The following is a 20861-nucleotide window of genomic DNA, read 5'->3' as shown; positions in this document are numbered from 1 at the left end:
ATGTGCATGAAGTACTGTCAGGATAATATTGGATCTTTTCATCACTCAGACTTGTTGATGAGCAGGAGCAAGGCACGTTATGATGAATTGGTGCACCGGTAATGTGATGGAGCTCCTTTGCTGAGGAAATTTTCATAATAACAGTGGGGTTCTTAACACACCGTGTTGTGAAAAATAAAACCACAGTGCCAGGGCTTTATCATTAAAGGAGATCAATCCTTTCTTCAGAGACCTGCTGTTCAGGCTGAGGCTGAGTATTAATGTGTAATTGCAGAGCAGTTTTAAAGTTGAAATATATTGCTCACTCAATTTTAGCATTGAGATACTAGTATTCATTTTGCAAGGATATTGTGTCTTTTGATCATCATCACTAGTTAAATTTGCGTATGTTTTCCTTTTATTAAATAGGGGTGGAAGAATGTCTCACTTTTAAGTAATGACTCAGTGTAAGAGATTCAATTCATGATTTTTTTATTTACAGACGTTGATTAGTTTAGGCTGATTTTTGTATAAGCATTGTTAGGGTTTGGTCAGTTCTTTCATAAAGACCTATACTTTGGGGAGTGTGTACTTGGAGTGTAACTTTCGAGCCTGTAGCATGGCTAATTGAACTTTAAATGTGATCAGAAAAGGAAATGCCCAAGCAATCTAGCATCAAAATACAAACAAGTTGTCTGACAGTTCACGGGAGCAAAATTAAAGGATTTTTCTTTTTTCCTTTAATTCTGTTAGAATGCAAACTTAGCTCTTTTTTTTAACTGGCAATTTCAGGATGGAAGTTTAAGAAAAAAAGAAGTGATGCAAGCAATTATAAAAGCATTGAACAAACAGCAAAAATGAACTTCTCTAGATAGGGGTGAAATGACAGCTCTGTCAACCTGTGAGAATTAATTTTAAAACTGAATATGCACATCAGTGGGAACTGCATGGAATCAGTCTGTAGATATGCACTGTTGCTGTGCAGCCATTTTGCTAGATAAATTCTGTAATCATTAAGTCAGGAATAATATCGGTATAATTAAACCATTTTATAGAGATGATATTTTCCAAAAATTTTGTAATCAATTCCTTCTGAAAAAAATGTGTTAATTGTAATTTATAATGAGTAAAACATGCTAAAACTCTCCTTTCTTTCCTAAAATAAATTTCTTAAAAAAAAAAAAAAAAAAAAGCAATATGTTTGGAGCAGGAAATGTATATTTTACTTTAAAACCTGCTATCAAGTAGATCTTAAAATAAATAAATATCACAGTAAAAGAAAAATGAAAAACAAATCACATTGGGACTATCTGATGATTTTTCTACACTTTGTGGTATATACATCTACCTATTTATCTATCTATCTGTATTGTTTTATCATTAGTTTCCATTTTTATCTTCATTTTTAAATTCCTGTACTAGGAGAAGTTTTAGGGAAGGAATCTTACTGCATTTTTGTGTCATTCATTTTTTCAGTCTTTCCTTTATATTTGTCAGGTGCATTTTACTTAAAGAAAGGATTTCTTCTATTTTGGAATATATACTACAAGGAATTGTCATTGTTCCCAGAAGTGTAATGAGTATTTTATAGCAAAAATAGAAAGAAAATATCCCTGCCACAAAAAGAAGTAACGGCAGTAAGAAATAATTTTGGTGTGATCATAAAGATTCTAAAATGTGCCTTTGTTCTCTGTATGCAGATGCTGAAATTCCTTTATTTTTGTGTCTTTCTCTTCAGCCAGCAATACAGGTATGCACAGAAGGCAAATCACTGACCTTTTAGACCAAAGCATTCAGGTACATTCTCAGTGTTTTGTCATCACCTCTGACAATCGTTACATCTTGGTTTGTGGCTTCTGGGACAAGAGTTTCCGAGTTTATTCTACTGATTCAGGTAATGTATTTTTAAAATACGGGAATATCCTAAAAGATTTTCTGTTCATCATGCTACTTGTTCAAATAAAGAAGGAATGGAAGGAGTGAGAGTGGGGTTGGAGGAGAGAGTAGAATATGTATTTATTCCCTTATTGATAAATATTTCTCAAATCTTCTCTTACCTACCTCTACTGTGTATTGTATACCATCATTTTCTTGGATTGATAGCAAACAAGACAAGGAGCTCTTGCTTAGCCATAGCATCATACTTCAAATTCCATATGATTATATGAAAGTCATGTCTGCTTTAACACTAGTTTGACAAGTAAAAGGATCTGATGAGTTTTTCAGAAGCATGATATATGAGAACAATTAATTTATTAGAGTACTTCCTTGAATTTAAGTCTGTTTGGCTTTGAGCACTAGAGAACTTTTTAAAGGATATACAAGCTAGCATTGTAGAATACATACAAACCGCTCTACCTCAAGATTGGAAATTAAGTCTTGAAATCTGGTAAAGAAATACTTACGAAAGCCTTAGAAAGCTATGATACACTAGAAAAATTGATTTGGAGCCACTGAATTATTTTGTATAACATAAACTGATCAAAATAGTGGCAGCAGTTAAATTAGTCTGTCAGCTGGCATGTATCCAAACAGTTGAATTCATGCATGTGTCATGCTAAATAGAAAAGAATCTTTCATTGTAAGAGCCGAAGGAATTTAAAAGCCATGGAGCCCCCAGAAAAAATAGGTATGATTTTCTCCCTTTCATTATCTTATAATAGAAATAGCGACCTCACTGCAAGGTATTTCTTTGGGATTAATGACCCGATGTGGTTAATGTATGTGTGTGCCATCAAGCTTTCCGGTAGGTTATTAATCCATAGAGAATATCATACATGTTTGTCATAATTTCTTAAATACATTAGTTAACATTGTTTTTCACACTTGGCAAACCAAATATTTTGCAAAACAGGATGGTCTTTAATGAAATTCTCGTGGCATATTTTAACAGGAAAACATATCTGTCATTTTTGCAGTTTTAAATCCTTAAGTTTAAATGAGAAGTTCAATTTATTTTACGTTGACTGACTATAATTCATTATACAGACATCTTGTTAGACTCAGTTTAATTTTCTCACTGATGAAAATAAATTTACATAAAACCTCTGAATTTAGAGATCTTCGGAGAACTTAGCTAGCAATAATAAACGGTCAGTGCATATATTCTTTGATTTACATGAGTGGTAGCTATTTTCTTCTAATGCTGGAAGATATATTTTATTTTATATCTGAGGAAGAAATGTGTTATTTTGTTAGTTTTCACCTATATGAATATTATCTATAAATGGAGACTGAAATTTAGGCACTGTAACAGGCTTCTCTGAAAAGTGGTCCCAGCCTCAAGGTGCCAGGAGTTCAGTAGTGTCTGACAACACTCTCAAACACAGGGTTTGAATATTGAATGGTCCTGTGCGGAGCCTGGACTTGGACTCAGTGATACTTGTCGGTTCCTTCCAACTCAAAGATATTCTATGGTTCTGACTATTTGGTTAAGTTATGACTTCTGCAGATACATCAGGCATTTTGATACTAGCATAATTAATTATGATTACAAGCGAAATAAAATTGTCAAAAAAGTTGCAGTAAATTTGTGTCTCCTGTTTGTCTCTATAGCAAATCTAGCTGTAGTTTAAGTATCATAAATTCAGTTGTAGTTTATTTTGCTTGGAATTAAAATGAGAATACAGTGGTAAAATGCTTACTCTGAAATCAACAGAACAGCAAGGGAAAAAGGTGATACAATCAATAGGGCATAATAGCAAGTTATCACAAGCGTTGAATTCAATCATGTTTTAGCTCTTACACAAAAAGAGGACCTCTTTCTTATTAGATTTTGGGGCTTTTGTTTTTAACAGGAAATACTTTCAGTATAAATCATGGGTTCTCAGCACAGCGGAAGCGCAATAAAATCTTCCTTCAGCAGCGGGAATGATTTCTAGACAGCTTTTGAGATTCAATAGTGCAGAGACTTGAGTCTTATTTTTCTTTTAATTATTTGTAGCACAGCTGTCAAATAAAACATGAACTAGAAAATGTTATTTCCTCAAAAAGGGATACCTGAGTGCATATGGTTATGTTTGATATTACTGTGTAGAGAGGATAAGTCATTTTAAAGGAGAGAAACAAGAAAGTTGAGGAACTCTTATGAGATTAATGATTTTTTTTTTACTAATATGAAAAAATAAACATAAGTGTATTTCTTACTTTGATGATTTTGATGGAACTGACTGAGCCTTAGCTCCCTGATAACAAAGTAAACAAGGGCAACTACAAGAGCAACTGTCAAACAAATAGACTTGAAAAATGTTTTTTTTCTAGAATTGAACCTACAGAGTATAACTGGAAGAGAAATCTATAACTCAGTGATGTTTATAACATAAACTCATGTTCTAGAAGCATAAATCTCCTCAAGTATTTGAATACCTAAGGGTATATAACTGAAAAATATGTCATATAGCAAAATTACTTTCAAATCTAAACCAGGTAATTGCTGACTTGAATTGTCAAGGAGAAACATACACTTTGTAAGATTTTCTTGTCTATTGCCAAAAGGAGGTTATGCCTGTGGCTGTCTCACTGCTCTGAAGTTCAGTAATTTGTTGACTGGTCAGCGTCTTAGACAGTTATGGTACTGTGGCCCAAATTAAAGCCTTTGTATACAGATGTGACTGCTATAGAATGCTAGAATAGATTCCCAGAGATTAGTGATAGAAAGACCTACTTGATCATTGAGAGATACAGGGTAAATCTGTACATTAGATATAACTTCCAGGGTGTTGTCCCTTCCAGTCCTAAAATAATCCTGTGGTAGTACTTCATTTCACAGTTTCTTTTGGAGGATTTTACCTAACTCATAATTTTTGCTAGTGTTTCATTTTAAATCTGATTCATAAGTTTCATTTAAGCTACATCACCTTATTCTTACTTTTTGTCCATGTATCCAAAGTAATTCCCCGTTTCTGAAGATACTCATAACTTTCTCTTGATTTTGCTGGTTTTCTCCACTTTAATGCAATTAACTTTTAGATCTTTTGTTATAAATCAGGCTGTTAGTGTATTCTTGTTCTTTTCTCAGAACCACTTGCTTAATTCTTTTGTTATTATTTGTGTTATTTAAAGTAATGTAGTTATTAGTTATGCATACAATGACCTTATAGTGTGTAGGAAGAGCTACGACTGCTTCCCACTACCCACACTATGTGACTGACAGACTGTTGTTAATTCATGCACCAAAATATGTTATTAACATGTGCCTAATTTGAGTCCCAACACTAATTTGTGTTGCTACTTGTCATATTACTAGCTTCTTTTTTTAAAACAGATTTTCTTTCAGATCATTTTATTTCATGTGTTTTTGCCAAAGTCACCACTCTATTACTCCTTCTATTCTTTCAAATTCTTTATTAAGTTCAAAGTACAAATGCGTACGTGGTCATTTGGATTGAGGAATCCCAGGCTACGTATCAATGGCATCTCACTCCCTCATGTCGTTCAATTCAGAATTTGGCCTAGCCCATGGTACTTCAATAGGCCAAGTAGGCTCAGAAGAAGCGTATGTGTATGTGTATATCATTTGTCCTTTCTCTGCAAGATCTGCAATTGCCACACTTCAGCAAATCCATTTCAGAGGGATTTTAGTACTTATGCTCTCATTTCATGGAATCACAAATGCTGCTGGCAGATCCAGAAACCAGCAGGACCTCTTATCTGTTTGCTCTGGAGGAGCCAGCCCTGGTGAGTGATTTCCACTGCCTTCAGCCATACTGCTGAAGAAGGAGCTTTCCCCAGCTGCTCATTTTCCCTCTGTTGGGGTGGTCTAGCAGAGATCTTCTGTGATAGACATTACATATGTTCACTCTCCAACTTGCAAATCCACTCTACACAAGTGTACAAATTTACATTTTTTTCCTGAAAATATTGTTTGGATTAGTTAACTTTAAAGGTAATAGTGATGTTAATGTTATATACACTGCTGAATTGCACATTTTAACTGCCTAGGCTTTTCTTAAAACTGGTATGTATCAGTCAAGGTTCCAAGAATTTGTTCTATGTGATAAATAAAAGTATTTTGTGGTTGTTTTTTTTGTTTGTTTGTTTGTTTTGGTTTGGTTTTTTGCCAGGTTTATATTCAGAGGTTCTTTTGAACATTCCAGAAATTCTAAAAAGTAAAGGATGTAGGTTGAAATAATTGGCAAGTGTATGATAATGGAAAAACTTTTACACAAGTGTAATTTTTTTATCTGACTTTCATTTCTTTTCCATTGAAGGATATGCTCAAAAGCTGGAGATGCTATATTTTCTAGGCAGCTCTCATACTATATATTTATTCTAGATCCTGTATGTTCTGTATCTTCTTTGAATTCTGTTTGCCACATCATCATCAGATTTCCATGTTATTTTCTGTGGGTTTTTTTCAGTAAACTTATCTTAAACTTGCCTTAAAAGCAAACTATGTCATGTTTACAGCCTGTAAATGTAAATATATTGAATAATAATAAAAAAAAAAAAACTACAAAAACTTGTGGCATAGTTGGCCTTTGAATAAAGTATAATATTTATGGATTGTAAACATTTTTTTACAAACTTACAGACTACTGCACTTCTTAAATATTTCCATCAAGTCATCAAAAAGAATAATATTATCTACTATAGTTTTTCTTTGAACCTATTTTTATTAAGAAAGTGTTTCTAAAATACTTTATAATGTATTTAATGGCAAAGAATTAAAGTGTACTTTTAAAGCAGTTGATTTTATTTATTTCAGGTAAACTGATGCAAGTAATATTTGGACACTGGGATGTTGTCACCTGTCTTGCTCGTTCTGAATCCTATATTGGAGGAAATTGTTACATTCTGTCAGGATCACGTGATGCAACATTGCTGCTCTGGTACTGGAACGGCAAGACCAATATTGTTGGTGATAATCCAAGAGGTAAGAAAAACCCATTTCACGAGGAAGTTGTCTAAATTTGACATAGGTGAACGTGTGACAGAATTTTAGGAAACACTAATGTCAAAATACAGCATTTCCTGTTTGTAGTCATGCTCCGTTCTATTTGAAATAATTGAGCATAAGCAGTGACTGCTTTCCAGCACAAGGAGAACTCATTTTTAAATTACATGACACCGAACTTTACAAATACATTCTTGTCACTCATTAAATTGCAGAGGAGTGGCTCCAGGAGTGAGAGAAGGGAACTATTTTCTTATATTTCTTTTTCAATCTGAGATCTTCTTCTCTCAAACTCATGATTTCATGAAAGACCTGCATTTGAGTTGTTTAAAACGAAAAGGACCATACATCGCTGTAATGCAGACTGCATTCTTTGCAAGTGTAATCTTATGTGTATAGGTTCTCACTATTAGCCATCAATAGAGTTATGCAGACTGCATTTTAACTTAGACCAGGGCACTGTAATGAGATGTTAAATCGTCTGAGTAGGATGTTTATCTAAAAGAAGGAGGCAAGAATTTATTTAAAACTTTGGTAGGGTGCTACGTGCTTAATCTTTGCTCTCTTGTGCTTACCTGCTCTCTGCAAAAGACAAAATGGACACCTAGAAAACAAGAAGGATTGTTATATCTGGCATATACTACAGTTATAACTAGCTTACAATTTCATATAAAGTATGAATATTCAACAGCTTCCAAGGTAATCAGTTTGGTAAAGTGTATTTCATGCTTAATCTATTACTTCACTGAAGTTAATAAAAAAAAAAAAAGAGGTTCAACTGCAATTGCATCCTGTGAACCATTTTGAAGTAACAAAAGCACAAACTAGTAAACACAACTGTTTAATATCAGAATAAATATCTGAATTTCATTTGCAAATTCTTTGATATTGGTTGGTTATTTGAAGACTACTCAAACATTGCAGGATTTTCAGGCAGAGAATGTAAGCAATCTGTCAGCATTATGCTTCCAACAGCCTGATTCAATGGATGGGACCTTTTGGACAGGTCCAACATAATTTTATGAGCATTGTAAAATAAATATGGTTTTGGTTGAGGAACAAGTTCTCTGCAAATATTTTACATGCATTTTGCAATCTATCAATTTAAAGAAAATGCAAACTTTGCACTATTTCTGCAGAGCATGTAAACCTGTAGACTCCCAAGTCTGCGAAAGGAATTTAAGAACTTGATAGGTTAGTTGAGTAAGCTTGTAAATCCTAAAGGGAAAAGCTGTCTTTTTGAGGAGAAAACCCTAAACTCATATGAAGCAGACAGCATTTCCAGGTGTTCTGTCCTTACACTGTATTCAAAGCTAGCACGAACAGCCCATCTTTGCAGATTTCTGGGCCTGCCCTGAGTATTTATTCTTGTTGAATACTTGCTGCAGTTTTGGTTGCTTGCCTGTTTTGTGAACAAGACCTTGAGGACTCCTTTATGACCTTAGCACATCACATACTCAGATTTTGTACCTAGTGTCTGACTAGATTAGTTCTGTATTTTTTTTATACGATTCATTAACTATCTTCTCTAACACAGATTTCTGAGATATTAAAATTTTGCAATTTTCAACATTAATGCTAGTTTAACTACTGATTCTCTTTTCTTGCAGTCCTACTTATCTTATACTTTAAGAGAAATGCAATGACTCCTGTGATAAGTATTTGTCATTATTTATTTTTTTCTGATGTAGCATGCCTAGAAGCCTTTGTAATGATTTGGAATCTCATGGCACTATTCATTGGCCTAGACATGTGTAGAGAAAGACAGTTTCTGCTTCAAAGAGATGATAATCTTGTGGGTTTAATTTTTCCCAGAAATAGCTTTGTATAGGGGTCTCTGTTCAATTCTTTTTTTTTTTTTGAGACAAATAAAAAGAACTGTTTCTGCTTAGTTCTGATTTTGTCAGAAATGGAAAGCACCAGCAGATTTGTTAGATTTGGAGCCCTGTTACTGCAACTGTAACTTCAATCAGTTTGTGGGATGCTAGATATTTAAGTTGTCTGATGTTGGCTTTTGTATTTGGAGCTTATGATTTTTTGTTTTTTTTTACCTCAAAGTATATTTTATTCATTTTAATTTTAGATAGTTTCAGAGTTGATAACTTCTTTCCTATTTTCTTCTCTACTTATTTATATCCAGTTTCCATCTTAAAAATGACTTGACAGCAACTATCATCCAGATATCCATGATCGTAGCCAAGTCATGATGCTAGAGAAGTTTCAGCAAAAACAATATCAGCCAGGAGTATTTCTTTCCTTCTTTCCTAGTTCCTCGTGTCTCTGATGTACATCAGTCAGCAGACCAGTATGGCCACGTTACAGTAAATACTATCCTATTGGGCACCTACTAGTTCACCAGTTACATTTTATTTCAGTTCCTTTATCTGGTTTCATTACTTTAGGAAGCATTGAGCTCTTGATCTCTGGCTGCGTGTATTCATGTTTTAGGATGGTATTTAACTCAAGCTGGCAAGCCAGGTGCGCTATGGCATACGTGATAAATAAGTGTTTTGTTTTATAGTCTTTATCAAGGACAATACTTCTGGCCAACTGGACTGAATGGAAAAATTCTTTACATTTTTGGTTTAACAAAAAAAATATGCTAGTGAAATACTAATTATTTGCATTCTTCAATTTTTTACTTTTAAATTGACCTTTTATAGAAATGGTACCTATGCAGTCACACTGACTGCATACTTTTTATAACTCTCAAATGCATTGATCATTGTAAACAAAATTTGATGAATTTAAATCTCAAAGATTCAAAATCCTGCATGGAATACATCTGCTGGAAAGTATTTTTATTCTTTACCAAACAGCTTGATTACATTTAGGTTAAGTCATTTTTTCCTAAACCTGAAATTCAAAAAATATTCCACCAAGCTCTTTGATCAAATGTAGGGTTTATTCTTTCTAAATAAATTGTTTTGGGAAGTATGGAAATGTGGCAGTACTTCAGTGCACAGACATTTTGTGATGCAAAAACTTTTTTGTGCACAATTTCTGACCTAGCCTAGAAATAATTAAGAACAAAGTATTTGACATAGTTGTATCCTTTAGAAAAGCCCAGAGCCGTGTTGAATTCACATTAATTAGCATAATTTACTGTGGAGATGTAAAGTCACTTCAGATAGCATAAGGGGCTTTTATATTTTTTTGCTTGGCATGTGGCTGGCTTTGGGAGGTGAGGGGAAGAAGCAGTGAGAGGATGTAACTCTCTCTGTAACATCCCTTGAAGCCCATGTGTGATCTCCATCACAAGGCTGGTTTTTGCATATTTAGAGATTCTGATCTAATAGCAAAGTACCTCTTGAAGATGTGACATACTGCTTCAGGATTCAGAGTTCCTGAATAGGGTATGTACTTCTCGAAGAGGGCGGAGTTCTTGCAGAAGCATGCATCTTGGCCAGCGGAGTGCAGTGGGAATAGAGGAGAGGTGAGAAATGGGAGTGGGAGGGAGGAACTAGATGAGATAGCTCGGGGAAACAGTTGAGAGAAGTAATTTCCATACACATCGTCCGCATCACTTTCAGCTCCTACTCTCAATTTGAAGCTCAAGCAGCAGCCCTTGGTGTTTGGATATTTCCTAGGGTGAACGATTGCACTGTACTTTGTAATGGCAGATACTTAGGAAACAGGGCTGGCAGGAACTTTGGTCACCTGATATATTCTCATATTCTCATATTCAGAGAAGTCTTAGCTATTCCAACACCACCCTTGACTGATGTTTTTCCAATCTCCTATTAAAAACTTTGACAAATTTTGGGGCTTTACAATCTAGCGGCTTTTTTTTTTTTTTTTTTTTTAAATTCTATCACTTCCTATGTTTCTACTCTTTGTTACGTGTAGAAAAGATTCTCTCTCTGTGCAACAGCTTTCACTTATTTGGATTTCTGTGACCCTCTTCCAGTGTTAATAACCTAATTCTTTCTGTCTTTTAACATAAACCATGTTTTTTAGACCTCTGACTTTTTGTTTGTTTCTCTCCTCTTCAGTTATTTTTCTTCCTCAAAGCAGACTCAGCGTTGCAGTTGAAGCTTTTCTAGTAATAAGTAGAAAACAACCAGTTTTACAGAGCACTTTTTTTTCACATCCTCAAGGGATATCTGCTTGTTTCAAAATAGCACAGTAGTGTTAATACTTTTAAATCATGGCTGTCCAACCTTTTGGCTTGCCTGGGCCACTCTGAGTGAAGAGGAATTGTCTTGGACCATACATAAAATATATAGTACAGTTAATGTATGTAAGTAATAAAGGTATTTTTTTTACTTTTTTATTAAAATATATTTTAAAAAAGGGCAAGTGAAAATAAAACTAGCCAGTTGGACTCATATTCTTTCAGTGTTTAAGCCAATATAAATTTCAGCCTTTTCTGAAGAATCCCTAACTACTCAGTTATTTCTCCTCCTCTTTGCAGCTTGACTGTGGAACCTTATCTTCAGACTTCCTTAATGATATCCTTTTTTAGGTTTCTTCAGTTTGTTATACTCATTTTGAATGCTCATCCTGTCCCCCAAGCAGACTTGCAGCAACTCATGTCTGCAAATGTAATTTGCAGTCTTGTTCTGTCAAATTGGTCATTAAAGAAAATGTTAGACATTACACAGCCCAGGAATGTCCATTGATACATTTTCTATTTTGACTATGAATAGCTTTTGGAATACAGCATTCCAGCTGGTTCACATTAGCATCTTCCAACCTATTCTGCTTACCTGTTTTCTATATGAAATTGGCAGTGTGAAACTTCTGGTGTCCATACTAAAGCTAAGTTATGTGGTATCTCTCTAAACAGAAGTCCTATTACTCTGCCATTGCAGGAAAAAAATTGCTTTGACGTGAATTGTTCATGACAAATCCAGATCAGCTGTTACTCTGTTTGTTGTCTTTGAGGAAACTCTGTGTGCTTATATATACAAATATTCTGCTAGCATTTTTATGTTTGTTGGAGTTAAGCGGACAACTTTCTAATTTCTCAGTTCTTCTTTTTCCTAATTCTTAAGGATTTTTTTCTTAGCCTTGCAGAACCTTACCTAGTCTCCATAAAACACCACTTATAACTCTGGAATTATTTAGCTTCACTTTCAAAGTGTCTTCGTATCACTATTACCAGGCCAACGGAGTTCCAAACATTTACCTTGTTTAGGTATTCTCTATTTGAGACAACAGCTCTCATTGCTGCTTTTACTTATGCTTGTTGCCTGACTGCAGCTAGTCTTCTTATTAAAGATTTTTCTTGAAATAGTTCAAAATGCCTGGCATCATTTATTGATATTGCTTGCTGTTTACTTAATAGCAGATCAACTTCATGTGAACTTGTTAACCTATTCTTGTGATTACAGAATGATTGTTGCTCCTGATTTCTTTGCTAGTTGCATCTCTTCTATCCTTGGCTGCCCTGTTTTTGTCCTTCCTTGCTCATACATTATTGCTTATAATGATTCAAAAAATCTCGCCTATATTAATCTTTCTGCCTGACTTTATCCTGTATTTGCAGTCACTGAAGAACGTTCAGTTGTGGCAGCTGGTGTCAGTGTCTTGATGTCTGTCTTATCCCTCTTTTGCATTACAGCAGTTTTTACTAGTATTCATTTTACCTTTTTTTTTCTGTGACTTCCCGTGAGTTCCTACAGAGCAATGGTCTATGTATGTTGAAAACTTTGTTCCCCAAATACTTCAAGAAACTATCTTATTGTCCATGGTTTTTTTCTTTATATAAAGCATCTTGAGCACTCTCATATCTTCTTCACTTTCATATAAGTTCCTTTCATCATCGAGATTTTTATCTGTTGTTCTCTGTTGGTTATAATTGTATCTAGTAAGTCATCTGAAGTAGTTTCTTATATCCCATTTTCTCCAGTCTTTCTTAATGATTCCTCACCTCTGCCTGCTAGCTAGTAGCCAGTCAGAATAGTGAATTTCAACCTATCTTTATTTCTTTTTGTTTAATTTGTCTTGTTTTCATTGTAATTCTCTTATTTAGCATTACTTTCTTGAAGGGGAGGTATACAGTGGTCAACCATTTTCATTTTGTTTATGCTTATAAAAAAGTAGGCATATCCATAGTTGAGGTGAAGATAAAGTGCTTTTCTGTTGTTATTGCACTATATTCATAGACTATGATGAGACTGTCCTCTTGCTTTAAAAGATTATACAGATTTGATCATACTAATTTTCAGTTTTAATTTTTTAAAAAAGAAAAATATTTAATTTTGAAATTTGTTTTCCTTAATGAAATTAACACTTAACCAATAAGAGTAGCCACTACTAGTGAAATATAGAGTCAGTGTATAACTGTATTACTACCACTAATACTAATGCAATCTCATCTGAGTTATTGCATTAATCTTCCACACATATGTGAATAAAACAAATTATATTACCTCTTTTATGTTAGCCCATAAAGTTGGAAAATGTTACTCTCTATGTGTATCGCATTTGCATTGTGAGTGTGGCTGTGGTGCTTTCATTACATGGTTTTATATTTTTTAGAGGGTATTCTATTCAGGTTTTCTGAATTGTTTTAGAGAATTTAAGTGCTTTTAGTAGTGTAGCTGTGTAGCAGAGCACGTACAGGAATGTAAGCACGTGTTTTCATACTTAGAGAATTAGAGGATTTAACTGAAATTTAATTAAGAAGAATAATTGAACACTTATTAACATGTAGAGTATATTCTTAAAATATTTTAAATACATAATCTTTTCAATTTATAAAATGCAAAATCTCCAAAAGGACTCAACATTCAATCACTAGTTTCCTGTCTTGCCAAATAGCAGTTTAGGTACTCTCTAACCTACTAGATAGAAGCTATATTGTTTTTTATATAGCTACAATTCCTAAATCTACATTTGAATTTCTGAAAGACTGTTTTTCAATTAGCATGATTATTAAATGAGAGCTATGGTGTGGAGGTTAAAGAATTCATTAGTTGAAATTGTATTAGGTATAGCAAATTCAAACAAATCTGTTTTCATCGTCTGCTGTACACATTGTTCAGTTGGAAAATGCAAACTTTTTATAAATGAAGTATTGATAATTAATTATTTATGTCAGTAATGCAGGTGATTTAAACTTTGAAATTATGTCCTGATGGATATTTCTGCACTGGTTGATACAGAAGTAATGTCACAGGTAATACTTTCTGTGTATTCAGACACAATAATCATGTAAACCCGAATCTATGAAGATTTACATAGATGCTTCCCTTTGCACACAGTGAATATTCACACTCATTTCAAGTAGATCATATGCCTGTTGTTAACCAAGCAAAAATTATCTTTGCCTCCTTCCTCATCTTTATCCTCATCTTGAATTTACTTTGTTCCCTTGCTTCTCCATGATCTGGACATTCATTTTCTGTTTCAAAACACATATTAATAGAGAAGGCAACATTCTACATTTTAAATGTTTATAGCACAAATATTTATTTAGAATATAACAATTATTTTCTAAACAAAACCATTTTTGGAAGTTGCTTACGTAAGTGTTTATGTTCTTAAAAAAAAAAAAAAGGAGTTATAAAGATAATACTTGTCAGTATCCCCTTTTCTGCATATCGTAATGTCCTTAAATCTGTAATTGCATTGTTAGAAATTTAATATTGTCAATTTTAGTCAAACGATGGTTTACCATAATAGCTAAAAATCTGCAGAGCCCCCAGACATTAAAATATTCTTGAAATTTCTGAGGCTAATAAGTCTGTCAGTGCCATTCACTGCGATCAGTCTGCTAAGAAAAGAGAGTTGCGCTATGATAGTATAGCACTGGGCATTTAAAAACGGCCTGTGAGCTCGTTCTGTGTTCAACAGTACATCTATGTTTTGACTTGTATACGTTGTATTGTTGCGTGTGTCCTCCTTCATAAAAAGCCAGTAAATAATTCAGTAATATTTTAACACCGTTTAACTGCAGACATAACAAATATTCTTTGTTTCTCAAAAATGGATGGACAGAGTAGCACAACATTGTACATAAAGCAAGAATCCTGTAGCACCATCTGCTGGCCTTGAGTTGAAAGGTGCTCTAGAGACTGATTCTCTCCAAAGCACTGCTTAGTAAAATATGTAGACTATATGTATTTTGACATATTTGGTGCAAAAAAATAATATATATATATATATATCATTTTTAGTATATTTTTTCACCTTTTTATTAACGTAATGAGAAAATACATGAATTATGGTTAATTTATTAACTGAAATAGGAACGTGTCAGGAGTGTTTTGTTAAGTGTGGCTGTAAAAAGAAGGTAAATACTTTTGGTTTTTGTCTTTGAATTTCAGCAAGTGCAGTGTTAAATTTTTCTATTCCTCTAAGTCAAATTTAGTAAAATTTATTTCACAGGGAAGACCCACAAGGCATAGAAAAGTATGCAAAGCATGTTTTTAAAAGGATAACAACCACTAAATATTGTTCTACCTAATATTTATTGTGTTATTCAATGTTATTTGTGTAAGTCCCATGAAAGCATAGTGGACAGAGGCCCTCATGCTGCAATTGGACCTTCTGTTCCCTGTATCTTCACAAGGCACCATTGTACCCAGTGCATGAAGCCCTGGGACTATCTGCATGAACCTAGAACAGAGCCTTAAATTATACAGCTACAAAAGGTCACTGTCATTTCTTTAAACTGTAACACATTGATCTCAAAGAGATTGAGGCCTCATTCCTTCACATACTTTATAAATCATATATAGTTGATGGTTCAAACCTCCAAATCTTTACTGAAAAAAAGATGAGTTAAAACAGGTGGATGAATATATCTGGGAATCTGCAGTAATGCCGTATAAGCAATGTAAATGTCTATTTATATAATGCCAAGAAAGTCATTTTTCAGACAGATATGAGAGCAAGGTCTTCATTGAAAGTGACTTGCAATTGCACTCTGTGATGGTTCAGAAGGCATTTTAACAGTTGTACGGATTTGGCATTTATGTGTGTGTAAGTTTGTGTGCTGTAAATATTTATTTTGGCTAAAAGCATTTCCTACAGCGTGCACAGCATCTGTATTATCCTTGTTTTCAACTAGCTAAGGGACAATGTGTTAGAAGATTTGTCAATCAAGGTAATTGCAAATTATATTATAGAGCAAGTTCTGAGGCACAATTCAGGCACATGTGAAGACGGTGTGTACTGTGTGACTCAAAACAGAGAGTTTTGATGTTGCTTTTTTGGCAGTATCCAGCTTCAGGTGTCACTAAAACTATATACATGAAATTCTCCAGAAGGATAAGGATATTTAGTGCTTCATGATGTAATGCAGACCTTCACGTTCCAGGAAAAACAATGCTATATTTACAACTTGTAACTAATAGTTGATGTGGTAAAAGGAATTATATTCATATGGTAAATGAATACAACCTTAATGTGCACCATATGCATGGTGGTGGAGTGATGTACTAATATATCACATTTATTTACCTTGTTTGGTTGCCGGAAAAAATGCCTATTCAATTCCAAGTCTGTACCAAATAAGACAAAGCAGAGTAATGCATAAGAAATAATAATTAATAGTTTAGACTATCATATTTTAGAATCTTTATGACCAGCTTAAATGTTTTAAAAAATTGTTTGCTCTGTGCAGTAATTCTGACTTGGGTAGGAAATTAATTTGTTAATGTTTCTGGAATGAATGTCTGTTAACACTACCACCACACAGGTAAGGATTACTCCACTGAACGCAAGAATGCTGTATGTAATTAGAATTAAGGCCTGCTTCTTTGAAAAAATATCTGTTTTGAAATATTTACTTTTAAAGATGGCTAATTTATGTGTGCTCTGAACCGATGGCATACACTAAGTATTCTTTGGTACATCAGTATAAAAAGGTAGTAAACATCCATGTGGTGCAATACACAAACGGTACCTTGGTTTGAAATAAACCTTACAAAAGCAATGAAGCAATATGTTTTTCTTCTTTCAAACAAAAATAAATTATTTTAATATCTTTGAATAGCAAAAATTAATTGAGCTGAATTCTCAAAAGAAACCTCTTTTCTCAGATTATTTTCTTGTCAAACTATGAAATACTATGTAAGTTACAAACTGTAAGTCAATTTCAACATATTATAAGATATATTTTGTCCTACATCTATTCTGCGGGAGGCAATATTTTGGTGTGAAATACTTGCTAATAGTTTTTTGTCTTATCTGTTGAGATCTTACTTTATTTTATTATTATTATTGTTATTATTTGGACTTACTAATGGAGTAATAAATGTAAACCACAAGAGAGAAATATGAAGAAAAATACATATTTTTTAAGGATAAGCAAAAAAAGCTCCTTCATAAAGCTGTTTTAGAGCATTTTCAAACAAAAATGACAGTGCTTTAAAACTTCAAAGCTGATATTTAAGTAGCAGTTTATGAAGTTGGAATGGTGCAAATATTAAAATATTAGTGTAGACTGACCCTGAATATTCACCTGCGGATATTTTCACAGGGCTTCAAAAAGGTCTGAATGTGGTGGGAGGGGTGCTGCTGAATGACTTCCAGCTCTTCCAGCAGATGAATCCTTAGGAAGAGTGAACTGGTTCCAGAAAGCTTTGCTTTGCACACAGTGTAGGAATTGAGAGGCTGGGGATTACTGACTTTTTGAAATCTGAATTGGAATACTCAGTTCATGAAGACCTGTTAAATCTGTTTCTTTGCTACGTTTATTTTGGAAACGTAGTGAACCTGTACTTCTGACAGAGTGTGTATGGAAGATTCTCATATTAGTACTGAATAAGTATTAGTCACTTGTTGCACGATGTGACAAATTGTACAATAAGCCTTCTTTGTGTTTTATTCACAGAAATTAATTCTAGAAGAGAAGTTTAATATTTCTTTCTTTACTAAGCAACACTATAGCATAGGGCTTATGCTGTTTATGTTTTTAGACTCTGTTTCAGGATAGAACAATATGTTATTGAAAGACAGTGATCCTTTTCTCAGGTTATGTATGGTTGAAGCGTTTTTTTTCAAGAGCAAAACTTGTATCCAGGCATGAGGTTGTATTTTTTGTTTTAAGAAGTTTGAACAGATGGGAAATAGTTTGAGAAAAACGTTGAAGGAATGAGAGGAAATGCTGATGGAATGCTGTGTGAGGAACCGGACAACAATAAAGCTCTTGCATAATATGAAATAAATACATAGTTACAAAAAAAATCCAAATTTCAAAGGAAAGAATATTCAAAGCGAAGTTTTAGGAATACTTCAATAATGTTGTGTGATAACACTTTCTAGTAGGATCTCACATCCATCAAAGAGCTAGCTTTCTGTGGCAGTGAAATGATTTTTAGCCAGTTACATGAAAATGTACTGTGTGGAATCTATAAATAATCCTAATATAGAAAGTTTATATAATATTCACTAGTAATCACTGATGTAGTTAAACTCTGAAGCTTGCTATACAATCAACGCAGAAGCATAGCAGCAAAGCAATCTTCTTCGTTTCCTTACATTTTACTTGAAAGCACTTGTGTCCAAATGTCGTCTATTCTGTAAGTACATTTGTACTTTCAAGTGTATTTCAAACCTTTTGTTTCCTTGATTCAAAAAAACACAACCTTTATAAAATGCTTTTTGAAGACTTTTCTTGTGTAGGTAATTGAGTTTGGGTGATTTATCCCTCTGAGAAAGTATTCAATAATTTATTTTAGCAAGAAGTGTGTAAAAACATAGTTTGGTTAACTGATGCTTCATTTAATTAGGATTTTATATTGACATAAAATCACTTAATTAATTTGCCACTTAAAAGTACTCTACAATCTCTACAATTATGGAATAATAATTTAAAAATTACTGTTTGGCTGTCGGTGACTTCTAATTAACTGTCTTCTCAGCATTAAACATAAAAAGGAATGTAGTCGAATATTTTATATTTTATTCTAAAGCATAATATTATCTCACCCAGAAAGAGTAGGAAGGGTATCTCGTATTTCATTATGAGATAAGTTTTTCAGTTAAATATGATTTTTTGGGTCTTTTTTTTTTTTTTTAATGGATAAATTTTTCTTTGGATGCTTTCCTATATTTGGCTCAGCTTTTATGTCTCAGTACTGAAAACACAGAAAGTGGTCTTTGTAGGAATCTGCTGCTGGATTTAAAATGTCATAATTCTTTTTTGTTATGTAACATCATCAAAGCTGAAAAAATAGTGGAGAGAGACTCAGCAACACAAACCAATTTCTTGTTACTCGGTAAAGCGTTTCTGGATGTCATTAAACAGCAGAAAGTTTTGACTTTGCCATAATCCCATTGTTCCTTTTTAAAGGTAGGTTGCAAACACCTAACATTTTTTCAATGAAATGTCGCCATTAGCTGACATGATATCATGTGCTATTCTTTTATCTTCTGAAGCTTGTGTTTTATGATTTGAAATATACTTTAATCACTTAAGGAAGGAGTGGTATTTTATGTTACTTTTTACGGCAAAACAGCTCTGCAGAAATTATTTATTGAAATGTATGAGAACCCTTTTGAAATAATTTGAACAGTTACTGTATTCTGTCCACTACTGGGAAATAACTCCATGTATACTTCCTGTGGCTTTAAATAAATCATCGATGACGTTTGTTGCAATGTGAATGTGGCATTAAGATTCTTGCAGTATTCAACTGCAAGTAGCAAGCCAGCAATGGTATAGATTAGGGATATTATTATATACTATGCTGAGAAAAGCACATCTGTACAACTGTTGTGTCTTGGTTATTAGTGCTAGGATTTGAACTATCTTTAATCTCATTTGACTTGTTCATCTTCCTTAAGGATCTCCATAAAGATGCACTGAGTATTCTTTTCAGTCCTTAGTTAGGGTTTGCATCAGTGGTCGTAAACCTGCTTAGCGGACAAAGGCTCTTTTCCCTTTGAAGTCACTTCCCTAGCTTTTCAAAAGGTCTGCAAGCCTGTTCCCCTAAAACAATTTGGAAAAGTTTGAAGTGGTGCCCCTTAAACCAGCAACAAAATAAAATTTTCTCTTTGCATTATTGAAAACCATGACAATCTTCTGAAGCAGTAACAGTTTAAAAGCTTTTAAAGAAATCTGTTCTGCTCTATGACCAGCTTTTAAGTTGACCCCATTATTTGGAAAATCAGAGGCTTGGGAACCTCTGAATGCTTGACATTCTTATCAAAGGAGTCAGCCTGACTTTTCACAAGACTTCTGGTTTACAGTATTTATCCAAGTCCTAATTTATTTAAAGATACTGTTGCAATTTCTTGTACTTCTTTTTTTCTTTGCATTAAATTATTTCTTAAATCTAATTCAGTAAACTGCTGATATCATTTATGAAATGCCACCTATGGATTTGTACTCTTTTATGTTTGAAGCCAAGTCCAAACTCTAAAAGGAATGACAGTATTACATACTTGTTCTTTTCTGTGGATTGTGATAAATATATAAGCCCAAGTTCTACTTTTTAAAAAATGTATCTCTTATGTTTTTTGCTCATATTACTCACAGCCTAACATAGAAATGTAGTTGTAAGCAAAAATTTTACTGCAAAGATTTTCTTTATCTGCAGCTCCTAAAACTTCATTGAGACATTGCTTCTAATAAGTCCTTCAAATTCCAACATCTTATTTTCATTATCTCCGCTACAGTGTTGCACATTCTCTGATTGCAGAAGTTTTAAAATTATAGTTTTTAATTAACGTATGTAATATATAGATTAATTCCTTGCTGATCTATGCACGTATTTGTTAAATGTGATTTCTGAATATAAAGTAAAAAACCCCAAACTCTAAAGCTTTGCTAGTGCAGGTAGTTCACTTGAAAGAAACAAAACTAACAAAAGCTTTAAATGCATAAACTTCCTACTGCTTTATAGCTTGGGGTCAACGGGGAGAAATAATTGGATCAAAAAAGTTGAATTGTTACTGTAATGGTTACTGTTACGTTTTCCCAGTTTTACTAAACTGGTGTAAATTTGTGGATTACCTACACAATGTTCTTTTATGAACCTTCTGAGGTGCCTGTTGCATGTCTAGGTGAGGAAAGTTCAATAGA

The 20861-nt window shown here is 33.6% G+C and overlaps 1 protein-coding gene across 4 annotated transcripts in view; it reads left to right on the top strand.

Moving 5' to 3' along the window:
- The window catches only part of LRBA (LPS responsive beige-like anchor protein), a 377228-nt gene that overhangs the window by 343411 nt on the left and 12956 nt on the right, over window positions 1–20861 (top strand). For all 4 annotated transcript variants that reach the window (XM_021393535.1, XM_021393537.1, XM_021393538.1 and 1 more), the window contains 2 exons: window positions 1718–1873; window positions 6686–6853. In XM_021393535.1, coding sequence (XP_021249210.1) covers window positions 1718–1873; window positions 6686–6853 — 324 coding nt within the window. The remainder of the gene's footprint in view (window positions 1–1717; window positions 1874–6685; window positions 6854–20861) is intronic.

This window comes from Numida meleagris, chromosome 4, assembly GCF_002078875.1.
Source record: "Numida meleagris isolate 19003 breed g44 Domestic line chromosome 4, NumMel1.0, whole genome shotgun sequence".
NCBI lineage: Eukaryota > Metazoa > Chordata > Aves > Galliformes > Numididae > Numida > Numida meleagris.
Note: the sequence above shows the minus strand (reverse complement) of the source record. Positions and strands in the feature narration are given on the sequence as shown.